The sequence below is a fragment of the Ambystoma mexicanum genome, chromosome 2p (genome assembly GCF_040938575.1).
Source record: "Ambystoma mexicanum isolate Mex_15411 chromosome 2p, UKY_AmexF1_1, whole genome shotgun sequence".
NCBI classification, from domain to species: Eukaryota; Metazoa; Chordata; class Amphibia; order Caudata; family Ambystomatidae; genus Ambystoma; species Ambystoma mexicanum.
Window position 1 is genome coordinate 965184187 of NC_090923.1, and position 19967 is coordinate 965204153.

Consider the following 19967-nt stretch of genomic DNA (forward strand, 5'->3'; position numbering starts at 1 on the left):
GGAAAGAAGTGAAAACCGGGGGAGAGGATAGGATCGCCAGGGAAACCCTCTAATGGGAAGAAAACCCTGGTCGAGTCTGGAAGCTCGTCGATCGGGAAGTAGTAGTAGCAGGAGAATCCTTGAGAGGTGGTTTCAAATGGAAGTTGCACAGGATATCCTTTCTGAGTAAACGAGAGGAATAGATAGTATCAGTGAAAGGTAAAAAGGGAAGACAGCCAAAAGAGAAGGCGGAAGGGAAAAGTTCTCACCCTTGGAGGGAAGGATTGGGACTGAAACTTCGGAGCTGGGCTTCGGAAGAACAACGGAAGAGAGGCAGGAGGTCTGCAAGAACAGACAGGTAAGTGATTCTAATCGGGGCTAGAAGAGAAGACTCAGGGAATAAGAAGCTTACCCAAATGGGGTTCAAAGCAGAAGATAATGCCGTGGAGGAGGTGTTATAGACGGCTAAGTTGAGCAGGGTTCGCCGGGTTGGACTGAAGATGAAGGTAGCAGAGATTGGAAAGGTTGAATGGAGATAATCTCTGTGAGATAGATAAAGACAAGATTTGGACAGTTTAAAGAGTAATCAAGGACTAATAGACACGTAAATACAGGATTCAAATAACGAACTCACGGAGCGTCTGTAACAGAAGCGACGCGATGAAACCTTGGCTTAGAGTCTGGATATAGCATCACGTGAGCGGTCCGTAGTCTCTCGGAGGGACGTGAAGAGACTAGACCGTAGCTGTCGGCTGGAGAAATCCGACAGGCATCCATCTTGGAACTGCACTTCCGCACGATACCGCACAAGCGGGCACGGGACCACAGAGTCCATCTACCGCAATGTGTAACAGTATACCCCCTCCTCCTGGGGGGCGCCCCGGGTTTACCTGGATGGAGCCGGAAAAAACGCCGCACCAATCGGGGAGCATGAACCCCAGAGGCAGTTTCCCAGGTCCTTTCAGCAGGAGAATAACCCTTCCAGTCAATCAGAAACTGCAATCTACCTCTCCGAACGCGAGAGTCACACACACCGGCCACCTCAAATTCAGGACCCTCATCAGTAAGGACAGGAGAAGGAGGAACCCTTCCCGTCCAAAGAAAACGATCCGGTACCACCAATTTAATTTGAGACAGATGAAATACAGGGTGTATCCGAGACCAAGAGGCTGGTAAAGCCAGTTTGACCGCAGCTTCGCCCACCATGGCTAACACTTTAAAGGGTCCAAAGTATCTCGGCGATAGTTTAGACGGAACAAGATGACGAGGAAGAAAACGGGAAGCCAACCAAACCGAATCACCGATGGTAAGTTTCGGGGCAATGCGGCGATGAAGATCGGCGTTCCGCTTAGCACGGTCTTGAGCCTCCACAAGAGATCGCTTAGCCAGTCTCTGACCATCCTGAATGTCCGCAATAAATTCATCCACTCCTGGGCAACAGGAAGAAGGAGACGACACCAAAGGAACAAAGGAGGGATGGAAGCCATAAGAACAATGAAAGGGGCTGGTCCGGAGGGCAGAGTGACGGGAATTATTGTAGGCAAATTCAGCAAAAGGGAGTAAACCTGCCCAATCATCCTGGGCCGCTGAAACAAAGCAACGTAGATATCCTTCAAGTGTTTGATTCAAACGCTCCGTTTGCCCATTGGTCTGGGGATGATATCCTGACGAGAGGGCTCGTTTTATCCCTAAGACGTGACACGTCTTTTGCCAGAAAAGTGAAGTATACTGAGGACCTCGGTCTGAGATGATGGTGTCTGGGAGGCCATGACGGGAGAAGATTTCAGATAAAAAGATTTTAGCCATCAAAGTTGCCCCCGGTAGCTTCTCTAAAGGGGTAAAATGTGCCAATTTGGTGAAATAGTCAATTGTCACCATAATGGCTGTCTTGTTCTCCGAAGGAGGTAGATCAGAAACAAAATCTGTAGAGATGATTTGCCAAGGCCGATCTGGAATTGGCATCCTCGTTAATAACCCCAAAGGAGGAGTACGAGGAGTCTTTGCGTGCGCACAGATACTACAAGCCGCAACATAATCCTGGACATCAGATCGCATATTTGGCCACCAGAAGTGTTGTTGTACGAGTTCCAATGTTGATAGAAACCCTCTATGACCTGCAGCCTTAGAGTCATGACACATTTGTAACACTTCGAGTTGTAAAGAGGGAATGGGAATCAACAGCTGAGTGCCGTGAACGAAATATTCCTTATCTTTAGAGAGATGGTGGGTGGATGCAATGTCTTCACAGAACGATTTATTTTGATCAGTGGCTGTTCATACTTCTTGGAGAAAGTTAGTTAAGACAGCAATAAAACGAGCGTTGGGAAACATCTTCTCGGAACAGAATGTCGATGTAGGAGAGTCCTTACGAGACAGAGCATCAGCCTTCTGATTATGTTTTCCCGGCAAAAAGGTGAACTCAATTCGAAAGGGAAGAAAAAAATAAGCCCAGCGGGCCTGCCTGCTGTTGGTTGTGTAGGCATTCTGAAGGGCTCGTAGATTCTGATGATCAGTGCGAACCTTGATAGGATGGGTAGATCCCAGGAGTAGGTGTCTCCATTCTTTGAAAGATTGTTTGATAGCCAGAAGCTCTTTCTCAAGTACTGAATAATTTTGTTCTGCCGCATTGAAAGTTTTGGACAGATAAGCCACAGGTCTTTCTTCTCCCTGTTCTGATAATTGTAATAGTACGGCACCCAACGCAAATTGCGAAGCGTCTGTCTCCACAATGAATTGTTTAGTTTGATCAGGGTTTATAAGAACTGAAGCAGAAGTGAATATCTCCTTTAGTGTTTGGAAGGCGTTCTGAGCCGTATCGTTCCAGACGAACGGGACCCCTTTCTTAAGAAGCCTGGTGATGGGTAAAATGATTTCCGAAAAACCCGGAATGAATTTCCGGTAGAAGTTGCCAAAGCCAAGAAATCGTTGAATGTCTTTTATGCTAGAGGGAATTGGCCAATCCAACACAGCTGACACCTTCTTTGGATCCATAGAGATGCCCTGAGAAGATAGCACAAATCCGAGGTAATTGACTTGCTCCTGGTGGAACTCACATTTGGTGGACTTACAGTACAGATGATTGTTTTGAAGACGTTCCAACACTGTGTTGACATGTCGGATATGTTCCTCTGGGTTCTTGGAATAAACCAAGATATCATCTAAATAGATGATGACGAAATGAAACAGAATGTCGGCAAAGAGATGGTCCATGAACCGCTGAAATATTGCCGGTGCGTTGACCAGGCCAAATGGCATGACGTGGTACTCATAGTGCCCGAAAGGGGTGCGAAAGGCAGTTTTCCATTCATCTCCTGCAGCTATTCGTATGAGATGGTAAGCACCTCGGAGATCCAGCTTAGTGTAAACAGTAGCCCCTCGAACCGCTTCAAGGATGTCTGTGATGAGAGGCATAGGATACTTGTCAGCAATGGTTATCTTGTTTAATCCTCGATAATCAATGCAAGGGCGAAGTTCATCCGAGTCTTTCTTAGGGATAAAGAAGAGAGAAGCTCCGGCTGGAGACACAGATTCGGTTATTAGCCCATTGCGTAAATTGGTTTGAAGATAATCTTTCAAAACAGTCTTCTCCCGTTGTGAAAGCACATACATACGGCCGAAAGGAATGGGCTGTTCGGGGTGTATATCTATATGACAATCATCCCTTCTATGAGGCGGTAAGGTAGGAAATTCGGGATTTGCAAATATAGATCGGAATTCCCAATGACATTTAGGGATCATTTCCAAGTGGTTAATAGAGGAAACAGCAGGATGATGGTCTTCAATAGTGGGGAGACGTATGCCTGCTGACTCCTGAGAAAGGCAATGGTGAGTACAATATTCTGATCCCAAGAACAGAGTACCTGCTGACCAGTTGATATATGGGTTATGGAGTCTTAACCAGGGAAGGCCCAAAATGATAGGAAAATGGGCAGTTCTGATCAGATCAAAAACCAGAGTTTCTTCATGGCCGGCGATCATGCAAGTGATAGGATCGGTCTGTTCTTTTACCGGTCCTGAACTTAAGGGACTACCGTCCACACCCTGAATAGGAGTAACCATGTTCTTGGATACGAGTGTAATCCCGTGTTTCTTAGCCCATTCATAATCCAAAAAATTCCCAGCCGCTCCGCAGTCAATCAAGGCGGGAATACCAGGTAGAATGTGTTCTGAAAGTATCATGGACAAGGAAACTACTACCATGGTCTGATTGGTTGAGGCATTGTCTACTGTCAGACTCGACTTACGGGGGAAACAGAATTCTGTAACTCTACCGTTCTTCCCCTCTCGGTAGAGCTCTGGAGTTTCCCGACTTCAGGGTAGTAAAGCGACGAGGAGGAACAAGATGACAATCTTTCAGTACATGAGAAGAGGACCCACAGTACATGCATAGTCCAAGATTCTTTCTTCTTTCCTTTTCGGTTGCAGATAACGGTCCTCTAACGGTCCCTATCTGCATAGGCTCTTCAGTATGGGGAAGAGTCCTATTCCCAACATAGGAATGATCAATTGAAGGTCGAGATCCTTTGATCTTCTTTCTTTCATGAGACCGTTCTTGCATTCGATAATCTATCTGCATAGTTAGAGTAATCATGTCAGCCAAATTAGCCGGACGAGGTACCTTAGAAACCTCATCTTTAAGGTCTTCCGTTAAGCCTCTACGAAAAAGGGTAAGAAGCCTTTCATCTGGCCACCCTACTTCTGAAGACAATTGTTTGAATTGTGTTATGTATCCTAGCAAATCCTTACTTCCCTGTTTCAAATCAAGAAGTCTTTCTTGTGTGGAAACTGATATTTCCTTTCTGCCGAACATAGACTTAAGGCTATTGGAGAAGGCGGGGTAAGAATCTAGGATCCCATTATTAAAAGTGACTAGAGGCGTGGCCCAAGCCAATGCAGGGCCAGAAAGATGGGAAATCACGAACCCCACTTTGTCCTTGTCTGTAGGAAAAAACCGAGATTTGAAAGTAAATTGGACCGTACAACTATCTAGAAATTCTTTGAGCTTATATGGATCTCTGTCGTACATTAGGGCATGTAAGGAAGAAGGGGGAGTGTCTGAAAATGCCCTAGTGACTTGCTGTCGCAGCTGAGCATTATCTTGTTTTAAAGATTGCATCTCTAAGGACATGGCTTGCATAGCTGCCATTAATTGTTGCATTTGCTGCTCCATAAGGATTCCGAATGTCAATATGGGGCGTCGCTTATTGTTATTGTTATAATTTACTGCAAACAGTTTAAAGCGGTAATACACCTCAACAAAACCGCTCACCTTGACAATACGGAAATCCAATGTGGAAGAGTCAAATGCAGCAGTGAAAGCTCCCCTGAAACAATCTTGGCCCCTCCGACCCGGAAAGAAGTGAAAACCGGGGGAGAGGATAGGATCGCCAGGGAAACCCTCTAATGGGAAGAAAACCCGGGTCGAGTCTGGAAGCTCGTCGATCGGGAAGTAGTAGTAGCAGGAGAATCCTTGAGAGGTGGTTTCAAACGGAAGTTGCACACGATATCCTTTCTGAGTAAACGAGAGGAATAGATAGTATCAGTGAAAGGTAAAAAGGGAAGACAGCCAAAAGAGAAGGCGGAAGGGAAAAGTTCTCACCCTTGGAGGGAAGGATTGGGACTGAAACTTCGGAGCTGGGCTTCGGAAGAACAACGGAAGAGAGGCAGGAGGTCTGCAAGAACAGACAGGTAAGTGATTCTAATCGGGGCTAGAAGAGAAGACTCAGGGAATAAGAAGCTTACCCAAATGGGGTTCAAAGCAGAAGATAATGCCGTGGAGGAGGTGTTATAGATGGCTAAGTTGAGCAGGGTTCGCCGGGTTGGACTGAAGATGAAGGTAGCAGAGATTGGAAAGGTTGAATGGAGATAATCTCTGAGAGATAGATAAAGACAAGATTTGGACAGTTTAAAGAGTAATCAAGGACTAATAGACACGTAAATACAGGATTCAAATAACGAACTCACGGAGCGTCTGTAACAGAAGCGACGCAATGAAACCTTGGCTTAGAGTCTGGATATAGTATCACGTGAGCGGTCCGTAGTCTCTCGGAGGGACGTGAAGAGACTAGACCGTAGCTGTCGGCCGGAGAAATCCGACAGGCATCCATCTTGGAACTGCACTTCCGCACGATACCGCACAAGCGGGCACGGGACCACAGAGTCCATCTACCGCAATGTGTAACAGCAACATCTACTATGTTATTAACATTTGACGAAAAAGTAAATAAATAATATTTGCCCAAATCTCATTTCTGTCCTTAAAATTCGGTTTCACAGGCCGTTAGGTCTAGGTGCCAGATAATTACTAAACTTTTTCTCTTCAGGGTTCCATGCTAGCACATCACCTTGATGTGAATAAAAGTTGATATAATACGCACTCCTAGCTGTTTCAAGGATTGGAATTTCTTGAATGGCTGATTGGGATGGATTCACATAAGCTGCCAATTTCCAAATGTTCATGTCAGTTTTCCTAAGAAAAGTATGTGACATGATTTCTCCATCAATTTGCAACAACTTCCCTCATAATGCTTTAACGCAATTTTTATATCTCTGTTGAATGGTTCATATAAGATCGTATTTGTGTTCCTTAGAGATCTGACTATTTTGAACAAGTACAGTCTAGTTCCTCATTCATCTCTTATTCTCCTGAATCTCATTGCTGAATCTGTGCGGCCTCATACAAGGGTGCTCCTCAATAGTGTTCCTAATAAATCAAGGAAAAGGCTCTGGGGTAAATGTCCGACAATTATTTATTTTTTTATTTTTTTATTACTTGTGTTTAATCAAATGTGATTTTTACAAGGTTGGTTACATGTCAAATTCAGTAGATCAAGTCAAAGTCAAATCAAGTCAAAGTCAAAGCCCCGACACGCTGGCAAAATCATCAGAACATCAAAAACACGTCACATTGAGAATGAGCTGAAGACCTTATTCTTTTTGCGTCAGTTAAGAATCCCAAAACAAAAAGTGCTACGTTGGGGCCTTCTCAGTTTGGCGAGGACTCGGGGGCACTTAAGTATGACTCAACTTTCAATTCATTCCTGCTCGGTCTTTTGCAAATGTGCAACACTTGTGGTCCATTGAAATGAGACAAAAAGATCTTAGTCATTGTTTGACACAGACTTACAGATTGCTATTTATGAGATCAAAAACACAATTTGAGAGGTATCTGATATTTAGCCGGCTTGGTCCTGTCAAGGAGCCCTTCAACTCAAATGGTCTAGATGAAGTTAAAGAGCAGGCAATGGGCTAAGGAATGCAAATAGAATATGAGGAGGCAAACCTTTTCACGTCGGATGTACTATTCAATCAATCAAGAAGATACTTTCAGTATCAGTTTATTGTCTGATGGTGAATCCGGGATACTAGCTTCTGCGCTTTGAGTTCACTCGCTCTAATTTAACCACCTCATCCGACTCATGCATTGCGCTCCGTATTGGGGGTAGTAAATAGACATGCACAAGACTGATAATATTTTAGCAGAGAAGTGTTGCTATCAACTGCATTTATTTGCACAAAGAGCCTCAGAGGAAAGGCTGAGCTGGCCTTGTCAGGATTGGGTACTGGGGCACAGCATAAAAACAACACAGTTCTCTGCAACAAGAGCATAACTCACTGAGTTATCTTCTTAACCGTGGTGGCACTGAAACCTATCAAAATGCATTTTTACATTGTTTATTGTATGTGATCATTGCTGTTAAATGTGAACAACATATTCCAAAGAAAGATGAAAATGCTACATAGTTTTGCTATATTGATCGCTCAAACTGGCTGGCTGTAATATAGTGAACAGGGAGGTCATGGTAACGGGTTAAATTGATTAGATGCAAACTCAGTTTCCACAGTCTCATCAACGAACAATACATTATCATGACAAGTGTATCGACTGCTTGCGTTTGCTACGGACATCAAGTACTTGAAATAGCAGAAGGCCAAACCCAGCCCTCATTTGAAGGCCAGTGTCCTAACCACTTCCCTTCCATTGCTGCATGGATGGAGCCTTTAGAAGTGTAGATGAGTGTTACCACATCCTTATATGGAAGTATTTGCTAAGTTCATCCAAAACCTGCACAGGGATTGCACAACCTCTATCGAGCACCACATTGTGGAGAGAGAACGTAGTGGGGCTGTTACACTTTCTGTATGCATATCGGCAATGGATAAAAAGAAATAAACCCACTAAAGGTCAGTCATCGCAACATGTGCTGGCCGAATTTACAAATGTTGATGGCAAACACAGTAGAGCTCAAACAACTTCAAACAGTTGAATGTACAGTTGTGTGGTAGGAACTCATTCAGAACCTCCAACATCCTGTGTCCATGTGCCCAAAGATGTGAGGATAACCTACATAGTTGGTACAAATGTGCTAGATTAGTTACGTAGTTTTGACTTGACTTGTAGAAAATGACTGATCAGTACAAGGCTGCATGCTTACAATGCTGTTTGGCATTAAGTGGGAGTAACCGATCATGAAATTTGATTGGTGTGAGGAAAAGGTATATCTGGAAAAGAAAGATGATTTTGAGAGAATTTGAGTCGGTGGATGTACAGTACTTCAGAACCTTCATAGAAACTATAGTTACAACAATATCAGTTGGGAATTGTGGGTTAATGGCTACGACGGAAATTAAAGCGTATCGGGTAACTGGAATTAATCAATGGAATACTTGCAAAGCACATCCGGGCTGCTTCTCCATCTGAATTGGGTCAGCATCTACCTGAGTCACAATCTTTTGTATTTTGTATTTGTATTTGTTTTATTTGTAACGCGCACCATCCGGCCCGGAGGCATCAGGGCGCAGTTTAGACATGGTTACATAAGCATACAATTAAATATATTCAAAGCATTGAACAGTACATAGTATACAAGGCATACAGCAATATACATATTTACAGAAGGTAGATTAGCGCAGGAGTTTCCCAGGGCTGGTCCGGACATCATGGCTGGTTGGAGAGCCAGGATTTGGTTTTAGCTTTGAAGGCACTAAAGCGTTCTTCGGATCGGATGGTGAGAGGGAGGGCATTCCAAAGCTTAGAGGCTAGGACGGGGAAGCTAGATCCACCCGCCTTTTGTAGTTTGAACCTAGGGATGGTTAGGCAGTGGGTCTGAGCCGTTCTTTGTGGACGGGTGGGCGCGTGTCGGGATAGCCGGCTACAGAGGTATGGTGGGGCTTGGTTAGCTAGGCATTTGTGGGTGAGGCCTAAGGCTTTCAGTGAAATTCTCTGTTTGACCGGTAGCCAGTGTAAGTTAGATCTAGGTTCCGAGATGTGGTGGTTTCGTGGGATGTTTAGGGCTGCTCTGATAGCGTTATTCTGGGTAATTTGCAGTTTGTTCATATTCTCTTGGCTCGTTCCAAGGTAGAGGGCGCTCGCATAGTCAATTTTGGCCATGATAAGAGTTCTGGCCAGAGTGACTGCGTTGGGGGTGGTCAGGAATGGCCTGCAAGCTGCAATGAGTTTGCAGGTGTATGCTGAAGAGGATCTGACTGCATTTGTTTGTCTGGATAGGGATAGGGTGGCATCAAGATAGACACCTAGGGTTTTGGTGTCTTTCGAGACTTGGATGGTGTTGCCATCGATGACAAATGATTGGTAGGATGGCTCAAGTTTACTAAGGCGTTGCGTAGTGCCCAAGATGAGGAGCTCAGTCTTGTCATCATTGAGGCATAACTGGTGTTGTGCCATCCAAGCTTGGATAACCAAGTAGACCTCGTTCAAGGCCTTAGTGTCAGCCAAGTAGTCACCAGTGATGGGAATGAGTATCTGGGTGTCGTCAGCGTAGTTCGTTTAGGAGACACCCAGATAGTCAAGTACATCAAAAAGTGGTTTTGTAAAGACGTTATAGAGCGTTGGTGACACACAAGAGCCCTGGGGGACGCCGCAATGAATCGGGGAAGGATCTGCAGCTGCAGATTGAGAGAAGACCCGCATAGATCTATTACTCAAGAATGATTTGATCCAGGCCGTGGCTGATGGCGAGAAATGGGCGGCCGAGTGAAGATGCTTGCATAGGATTTGGTGACTGACCAAGTCAAAGGCCGCAGAGAGGTCAAGTAGGAGTAATAAGGCAAGTTTGCCATTGTCCTTTAATACTTCGATTTGGGTTTTTAAGTCAAGTAGAGCTGTCTCTGTTCCGTGTTTGGGTCGGAAACCAGATTGTCTAAGCCCTAGAAGATTGTTGGCTTCCAAGTGCTCTTGGATTTGCAGGTATGCTGCACGGTCTAGGATTTTTAGCAGGAACGGGACAGTGGTGATGGGTCGGTAGTTGGTGGGTATGCTAGGGTCGAGGGAAGGTTTTTTGAGCAAGGGGATCACCCAAGCATCCTTAAGGTTGTCGGGGACAGTTCCTGTTTTGAAGGATGCGTTGATGAAGGATGTGATAAATGGTGCCAGGTCGTGGGCGGACTCCTTAATAATTGGGGAAGGGCAGGGGTCGCCCTGGCAGTTGGACGGTTTGATCATCAGGATAATGTTTTCTACCTCCGCAATGGTGAGCGGTGAGAAGGCAAATCGTTTGCAGTTGGGGACGTCAGGAGGGAGGGCCCATGCTGGGATGGGAGGGCGATTGTCCAGTTTCAGGCTAGCATGTTTGGCTGTGATTTTAGATTGAAGCATGGTGATTTTATTCAGTAACGCTGCCTGAATGTTGGCACACCATTTGCTGTCTTTAATGCAGGTGTCAGGGGGAGTAACAGGGGTTTCAAGCTCTTTTAAAATCTTAAATAGTTCCTTGGAGTTGGAATCAGCATGCAGAATGCGATTATTGAGGGATTCTTTTTTTGCCTCTATAATGGCTGCTTTGTAAGTGAGCGAGGCCAGGAGGAAGCTGTCTTTATGCACGTCAGAAGGGTGGCTTTTCCATCGGTTTTCGGCGCAGCGTTTGGATTTACGGAGTATTCTTAGCTGTGGGGTGAACCAAGAGTTCAGGTGAGCACATGGTTTGGCCTTCCTCAGTTTGATGGGGGCCAGAGAATCTATAGCTGTCAGCATGCTGCAGTTATAGATGTCAGCTAAGGCAGTCGGGTCGTTACAGGAATCAGTAGCTATTTTAAGTGAGGGGAGTAGTAGAGGGAGGAGTTTCTCTTTGGTTATGTCCTTTTTGTTTCTGGTCGGGAGAGCCGGCGGTATCGCGGTTGGGATGCGGCGGGCGGCTTCAATATTAAAGGTGATAATGTGGTGGTCTGACCAGAGGCAGGGGGTAATGGCCAGTACATTGATCTTACAATTAGAGCTGGCTAGCCAGTCAAGGGTCCTGCCTTTAGAATGTGTAGGCTCTTGAATGTGCGAGGTGAAACCAGAGTTGGAGAGGGAGTTTTCCAGATCAAGTGCAATAGGATCTTTAGGGTCACCTAGTCCCAAGTTGAGGTCGCCCAGGATGATGATTTGTGAATTGGTTTTAGCGTTGTCAAGGAGGAGGGTGGATATGTCGCCGACAAAGGAGGGTGCAGGGCCTGGGGGCCGGTAAATTAGGTGGAGGGTGGCTGTTTGGTTGGGTGTTAACGTGAGTTTGACTGACAATAGCTCAGCTGATTCAAGTTTGGTATTGGTCGTTACTCTTAGGTCCAAAGTGATTTTATGGATGATGGCAAGGCCCCCACCTCTAGAGTGGGAGGCAGAGGTACGGTCACATCTCAATATGCTAAAGCCAGGTGGTAAAGCAAGGGACAGTGAAGGACCGGAGGCAGCATGTAGCCAGGTTTCAGCTATGGCAATGAAATCAAGATCTGACGATGTTATAAGGTCTGCTATGTCTAAAGCGTGAGCTGGGAGGGATCTAGCGTTGATAAGGGCGCCTTTGATGACAGGCAGTTTCACTTCTGTAGAGGGGGGTTTGCTGTTGAGGGCCGAGGGTGGGCCCGGGAGTGTGTGTTGTGTGTGTTTGGAGAGGTTGCAGCGGGTAGGGCGTATGCGGAATCTGGTGCCTAATCTTTTATTTCTAAGAGATGAAGGGCACGGTTGGTTCGGCGTAGGTTTGCTAGCAAAGTGTTCCAACCAAAGGGCTGGGTCATTGAGGTAGGGATTGTGGTCGGTAGTGAGGTGTTGGAGGCCTGAGGTGGGTGACATAGCGGAGGTCGCCATACGCAGGGTCTGTGGGCCAAGACTGAGGCGAGACATAGTGTCAGGTGACTGAGGGTGAATCGGCCGTGTCAGGTATGTGCGTGGCTGAGTGAGGATTGTTGTTTCAGATGGCGGCGAGTGGAACAGTAAAAGGAGGAGCACCCTAAGGAGCATGGTAGATGAACACCAAGGGTGTAAGCTTCTTAGCTATGGGCAAGTGCAATTGCCACTGGGGCGATGCAAAATCAACAATAGGCAGGTTTGATTTTAGCTGGGGCAATGCAAAATCAACATTAGGCAGGATTGAATTTAGCTACGGCAATGCAAAATCAACAATAGGCAGGGTCGATATTAGCTAGGGCAATGCAAAATCAACATTACTAAATTTGACAGTCCCAGCAGCAACTAAAAGTGTGCATAGCAAGAGCACCTAGATTTGACAATCCCAGCAGCGACTAAGATGCATACAGCAGAGTGCACCTTTTGATTCTCAACTGTTGCTCCAACTGCCAGAGAGCCACACACTGCAAAATCAAACACTTCACCCCCTGTATGATTACTGCACTGTGGTTCAGTCTCTCCAGATATCTCACATTGATGGGGGAAACCCTCTGTTATGTTTCTGCCCACCCCATCATGGCTGTCCACCCCGATGCAGCCTGCTTTATTATGTCGACCCACAAATGTGACCACATCTCCCCCTTGATTGCGTCCCGCTGACGTGATAAACAAAAAGTGGCCATTTTGACTGTGACCGCAATGTTCTTGGAAGATTATCCGCAAGCAGGCAATGAGGAGAGTTTCTAAGCTTAGCTGTAAAATATAATTTGTGAAATATGAGGGTGTTTAATCCCTTATTGCAGTTGAGAATGTTTTTAAATAGAGATTCAAATCACAATAATCACTGTATAGTGTTATGGCTACAATATTGTTTACATATTTTATTTGACAGCACATGTATTATATGTACTAGCCTATTGAACAAGAGTAATCCGGAACCATCACCTGAATATCTCACCACCTAATTGACCAAGGGGGGGCGAAACGATGTTATATCTAGACATTATTGTAATTGATGCTGGATGAATCTACTATGGATCCAGTACACATTTTAATATACAGATTTCTACATATAGATATACTTTTTTAAAATACATTTTTATAGATGAGGCTTGATATTAATTTTGATTCCTGATCCAAGAACATTGACTATAACATTTTAGAGATTCTTTCTGGATCCACATCATTATCTCAAGTGAGGTAAGAACTAGTTTCTTCTGACGATATTATAGACATTTAGCAGCAGTATTTGTGAGTGAGCATATGTCATACTTTATCATTATACAGATTGAGATGAATGCTGATTATGAGAGAACCAGCTATGAATTTGAGGCTGATCATCTGACAAACTTACATTTATCAAGAGTCAGTCAGGTAAATGGGAACAGACACTCATTGAGGAATAATGGTATTGTGCGATATAAATATGATTTTTCAAGAAGTATTGATGGTTACTTTCTGATTATTCCCCAGTTGGTTGAAGCAGACAGAAGGATAAAATGTTATAGAGTGAATTATTCTCCTGATGAAGGGATACCCTGAAACGCGTTGAGCACTTTTTGTTGATTGTCTTAATTTTTATGGATTGTGTGAAATAAAAACATAGTACAATATATATGTGAAATCTGTATTTACTATATCATTTTTGAATTGCCAAGATTTAAAGATATGCATGAGATTAATTCTTGACTGATCATACATCAGTAATAAAGGTGTGCAAGGGGCGGGAGTATCGGTTACTTAAGGACACTGGCTTCATTTTGGATTCTAGTAGCAGCCTAGAGTACCTGGGCTTTATTTATCTCCCATAGCAACCAGAACGTATATATGCCCCTAGTTACTTTGCTTTAATATATTCTAGAATTTATGGTTTGCGTAAAACACTAGTAGGTTTGAACCTCCTTTGCTTTGCCACAATGTCCCTTCCACTGGTTTGTGTTGTGCTAGGGTGAGGCCAGTGGACTGAACACAGAGCCAGAGATTTGCACATGGATATATGATCATTATTTCCCTTTGTGTGGGAGGTCATAGACTTGTGACACTCTCTCAGCACCCATTGTAAAAACTGAGAACAAGTGACTAGGATGACATTTCCTGACACCTTCATATTTTCTGGGCTGTCTTGAAGGTATGTCAGAAGATTCTTATGGCCCTCATAATAAATTCTCCAGTATCCCATTAATTCTGGTGGGATACAGGGAAACTGACCGTTAACGGCACCTTATATCGCAGTATTACTGGGATATTCCAGGTGCCGGCTACAGCAGTAAATCCCCATTCCATGGAGCACGAGAGGACTCCATGGAAGGGATTGCCGGTATTTTTGGCATCAGTAATAACGGTGCCGGAAATACCAGCTGTTTTTTGCTGGTGGGGGACTGATTGACCATCAACTCTTGGCTGTTGGCTGGAGGTAACTCAGGTAACCCCCACTAGCAAAGTTGTAGTTTTGCCATGCAGGAAAAGCGGCAGTCATGGAATTACCGCCACTTTTACTGGCCCATTTCCTGCACTGCAAAACTTATAATGAGGCCCATGTCTTAATCTTCGGACTGCTATAATATGATGGTTATGTGACAAATTACCTTGTCAAAAGAATCAATGGAGAAGATATGTTTTGGTTTTGACCAATATTGTATTTTTTTAAAAAATTGTCAAATCACAAGCCGAACAAAGATACAAAAAACATTGCATTCATTGACATTTGAACTGTGTAACAAGAGAGATGTATTTAATTTATTTAATTAATTTGCGGCGCATATACATATGTTATCCAACAATTGTCTTTTTCCTGCAAAAATGACCCTGGTAGGAGGTCTGTGAAGAACAGTTTGTAATATGTCTCACAAGGTATCAGCCAGGATTCTTTTTGAGGGAATGCTTTGTTCAGTGCAAGGATTTAAAGTTTCTGTTCCTGCGTCGTTGTTGGTATCAGCCTTACTTTTCTGAGGTTTCTTTCTCTCCAGCACTCTGAACCAAGAGTAAAAGAGAAGAAGATAGATGACGTAAGATGCATTACAACTCACACTTCACAGTGTGTTTACTTTGCTCTGTTTCTATAGGTAGAAATGATCCCATTCTCTTAAAATTGCTCGTGGCCGAAAAATAAGTGGCATACATTCTTAAATGGTTTATGATTCCCCAAAACATTTCTGTAAATCCAACACGTTTCAGCTGTAGTTTTTCCTCAAACAACTATATCGTCCATGTGAACACAACAAAAACGGTAGCCATTTTCTATATCCAGGTGTTGTGGATGCATGCCATGTTCGTTTTTTTAATTTCTTTTGTTTAGGGTTGCAGGTACATACCATATTATTGTGCTTTGTGTTTTTACATTTAGGGTTTTGTGTGCATGCCATTCACTTTTTTTGTATATTTCTTGGTTTAAAGGTCTGGGTGGATTTCACATTAGTTGTTAATTAGTTGCTCTTGGTTTTCTTTGCTTGAAGATTGTGAGATAATGTTATGTTAGTCTATTGTTTCATTTTTTAGGTAGAGGGTTTAAAGTGCATGTCATGCTAGCAATACATATGTATAGGAAAGCATTGTGGGTGTGTACAATGTTAGACTGCCTTGTAATTTATTTGGTTGAAGGTTGTGGATTAATGCTGCGCTGTTCTCTTTTGTTGAGGTTCCTTGCCATGGAGGGGACCACAGAAATGTGAAGAAACACTGATGGAAATAACGATAAAGAAAAGAAACAAGGGACCGTACTATCACTAAACAGGGTAGAGAGGACAAATTATTAGCACAGATTAAAAGAAAGAGGAGCAAAGAGAAGACATACAGATGAAAAGCAGGGGAAATATAGAAGTAGAAAAAAGAAATAAAGATGGGACATCATATGAAGGACTGGGAAAAAAGCGAGTGATAGGGAGAAAAGTGATCCAGCTTAAAGAAGACAGAAGGGGGCAAAGATAAAGAGATGGGAAAGGTTGTACCCGAGAAATAAAAAGGGGTGGGTAAGGATTGGGAGTGGAACACATAGAGATGCAGAAGACTGAACACCAAGATACAGCAGGTGCCGGAAGGAATGTGGGGTAATGGAAAAAAAAAAAAGAAATGGGGACTGATGTTAAAATAGTGGGCCGAAAGAGGATGAGTTAATAGAAAAGCAAATACCCAGGATACACATCAGGCATAGAACAAGATGAAGATAGAGGCAACTCACTGTAGGAGGAAGTTGGGGGCAGCAGAGCACTCACCTTCTCTGCACTTGCTCAATGGTGTCAGGTAAGGACACACCCAGGGTTTCAGGTAGCAGGAAGACAGAAACACCAGCTACCAAAGCGACCACTCCAAATATGACCAGGGGTAAGAACGATACATAGTCTTTAGCCATCATGAGCAAGGGCGAGACCATGGCCCCGAATCGGAACATCATCTGTGTGAAGCCCATCCCCGTCTGCCTGCAGGCCAGAAATGGAAAAGAGCATGGTCAGAGATTCTAGTTGACTGAACACACCTTCTGATTAAGTGAAAAAATAAGAACCAATGCTGGTCAGCTTAATAGATACAGAGAGGTTGGTGCAAACTTGATTGTATATTATACAATAACACATTTCCTATCAAATCTTGCTGGATCAGTCTGGTATATAGAGGAAGAAATTGTTCTTTGAAGTCACTCTGACTTCTCTTTAGAAGCACACCAAGGGCAAATTGAGGGGGCAGTCATAATTCAAAAGAGTAAAACACTCGAACAGGCCCTGCAGTTTCTATCAATACAAAGAATAATTTCAATAAAAGCTAATCTTACTCCAACCCCACTCGCCGAATTGGACAGTCGTTCCCCTTTTTGATGACGTTGTGAGTGTGTGCCGGCAGGTGAAGCCGACTCACAACGAACTAAGGACCAGGTCCATTCCTGTCCGGGCCTGTCAGAGCCAGGAAGGGGGCCTGAAGCTCTTATTCCAAGCTATGTGCTAAAACCTGCGCTCCCTTACAAGACTACCTGCATATCCAGCACCTGCATCCAAACATACACCATGGCATTGCTGCAAGGCACCACCACATCTATTTATTTACCCAGGGTCAGATACTGGTAGTCACTTATCTATAATGTCTCCCCTCTTGCTCCTAAGGAAACCCTAATGCCCTCCTCATCACAGCTTTGGACTCTTGGCCACATTGCCTTGCTCTGCTGAGGTAGCCACCAGTCCCTCTGGGTGAGGCTTTTCCAGCAGATGCAGGCTGTGTGTTCTTATCTTCTTTCTCAATATCTTGTACCTTAATGTATGGTATCCTACACATTTGATGGCAAAGTACTTATTTTGACTCTCAGCCTTGTCCTGTATATGTATCTGTTCTGCAACGTAGCTATTGTGACTCTCAGCCTTGTCCTGCATATTTATCATTGTACCTATTTTGACTCTCAGCCTTGTGCTGCATATGTATCTGACCTGCAACATACCTATTTTGACTCTCAGCATTGTGCTGCATATATATTTGTCCTGCAACTTGCATATTTTGACTCTCAGCCTTGTGCTGCATATGTATTTTCTTTGGGCTGCATATGTATTTGTCCTGCAACGTACCTATTTTGACCCTTAGCCTAGCGCTGCATATATATATGTCCCGCATTCTCTGATATGCTCATCTGCAGACCTGATGTAGCACCCCGTAACATGAGGTGAGGCTTTGCCAGTCTGTACACACACACCTATTTTGACTGTAACCAACATGCTTGCTCTTGTACTTTACAAACTGTACTATGCACTTCCTGTAACTAGCGCCTAGATGCCTGAGGGTTGTGTGCGCTAATATAAATGCAAAAATAAATAAATACAATATTCCTATCCCTAACCTACTGCCCCTTAGAAATGGAAAAGAATGTCATGTATGTGATGCTGTTTTGGAAATATTTTAGTCATGGATGGCCTGGTGAGGAAAGTAGCAAACACAATACTAAAACCGAATCTGAAGTGGGACGTAAAGAGAACGTTGGGCACTCTTGGACACTGGTGCAGATAGTTAAACAGCCTTCCCCATTGAAGAATTCTACATTCACACTGAGTTGCAGGAATGCTTAGTGACATAGAGGGCTAGGATATCTGATCAATGGAGTCTGGGCTTTTGAGTACTGGTGGTGGCCCATCTCACTGATTGTTCCCACAAAAATGCCTCACTTAGATTCTGAGCAGGGAATTTCTGGTGCTGGAACCGATGTGTGGCATATTTACGACTTGCCGTTGTCTGCAGAGATGGTGTATTATTGAAAGAATGGAGACATTCCCCAACCACAGCTGTCCTTCTCTGCTGTTACAACTTAACTCATCTCAACAGGAAAGACTGTAGAGTTTCCCAGCAACTGGAAGTGCCCACTGCAATTTGTTGATGGATACCAACAGCCTTTTCCAAAAAGCCCCATGTTGTGCCTGGAATTGACTTGCACTGCTTCTCAGAGCAGAAACAAGGGGTATTCTAATAGCATTTATAGTATGCAAAAAGAGCCCTCTTGCAGCAGGACGGGAATGGGGAAATTGCTAAACTGCTAAATGTACTCACCAAGAATCCCATATTTCTTTCTGCTGGTGGGGAACAGATGGAGTTAACTAAAAGAAGGTCTGACTTGGTTTACCACCCAATCTTCCCTTCTGTTCTAAGTACAGAGCTTTAGAGGTCTTAATCCCAAATGGTACAACCCACCTTAGCGCCTAACAAATGGAAGGGGGTTAGGGGCTGGCATACCCGGATCTACCTCATGGTCTCTTTCTAATCTCCCCTCTGTTGAAAAACGAGTCAATTGTTGGACAAGAGGCTGTGTCATTACACAGTGATCAATGGTTTTATGAGGGCCAAACCCTTTCGGAACAGATGTCCTCCATTGCAATGGGATGTTGAGTGCCATCAACACAGAACTGCCCACATTCACATTTGTGAGTCCCCTACCATGGGTTCCAGGAAAACCAGGAGACAACAGTCTGCATCTTGTGTCACTGAAATGTTGTGCCACCAGTCAGGAAACAAGGGTGCAGGCCAACAGGAAAACAGCGAATCAGGGAAGTAGGCAGAGGTTGGTGTATTTCCTTACAATGAGGATCCAGAATACCCTAATTCTAATCCCGGTTTCACCACCTGATGATGATGCCACTGAGGGGAAATCAATGGTTTGCCTTATGATCTGATTTCCTTACCCGTGACCCAGTAGTAAGTGCTACATAAAATTCAGACATTTATGTGAATATGGACTGCTAACACCAGATGATGTCGTCTTCAAAAGAGGAGAAATTCTGTATCCAGATTTTATACAGCTTGATAATTAAGCATAAACCCTGACATGCTACACGCATTTATTTCCACCTATTCAACAATCTACAGGCAGCTGTGCTATGACAGCTCAATACTTACCCACAACACTTTATGGTCCCCTCCTTTTTGGATTCCGAAAAGGGTCTTGCTTAAATTGTCCTCAATCTTGCCTCCCGTATCCTGTGATTAGATTGAATAAGCCCACTCATAGCCCAAGTTAACAACCATGAGTTTGATTTGAAAACCTACTATTCAAGTATATAAACCCAAACCTAGCCCTGAGATTGCCCTAAATCTAGGCCATCACACTGCACACCCTTCACGTGATGTAATCAGTACATCTGTATCCTAATCCAAAACATTTTCGACTTTGCACAACATCGTTCTATACAGTGCTTTAATTAGAATCAGAAAGGTAGAGGACCTCCAAAGAGTCATGAAATGGGTGTGGTCGAAATGTAAGAGGCTTGGCCTATTCTAAAGTAGTCCACATTCTTTTTTACGGTTTAGTCTCTTATGCATGGACACTCAATGTGTTTTGCCGATTAGACATCTTCCTCTCTATAAAGTAAGTGAAGATAGTGGAATCCCTAGGCATGTCCATAGTGGCTCAAAGAGA

The 19967-nt window shown here is 44.0% G+C and overlaps 1 protein-coding gene across 2 annotated transcripts in view; it reads right to left on the reverse strand.

Annotated features, from left to right (window-relative positions):
• The window catches only part of LOC138566968 (solute carrier family 22 member 6-A-like), a 339887-nt gene that overhangs the window by 38024 nt on the left and 281896 nt on the right, over nucleotides 1-19967 (reverse strand). Inside the window, exons 9-10 of one of the 2 annotated variants that reach the window (XM_069644754.1) lie at nucleotides 16306-16509; nucleotides 14795-15067 (exon numbers count right to left, since the gene is read on the reverse strand). In XM_069644754.1, the coding sequence (XP_069500855.1) occupies nucleotides 14941-15067; nucleotides 16306-16509 (331 nt within the window). In that variant the 3' untranslated portion in view covers nucleotides 14795-14940. Of the gene's footprint in view, nucleotides 1-14794; nucleotides 15068-16305; nucleotides 16510-19967 lie in introns of those variants that run through there. The other variant, XM_069644755.1, reaches the window with a different exon arrangement.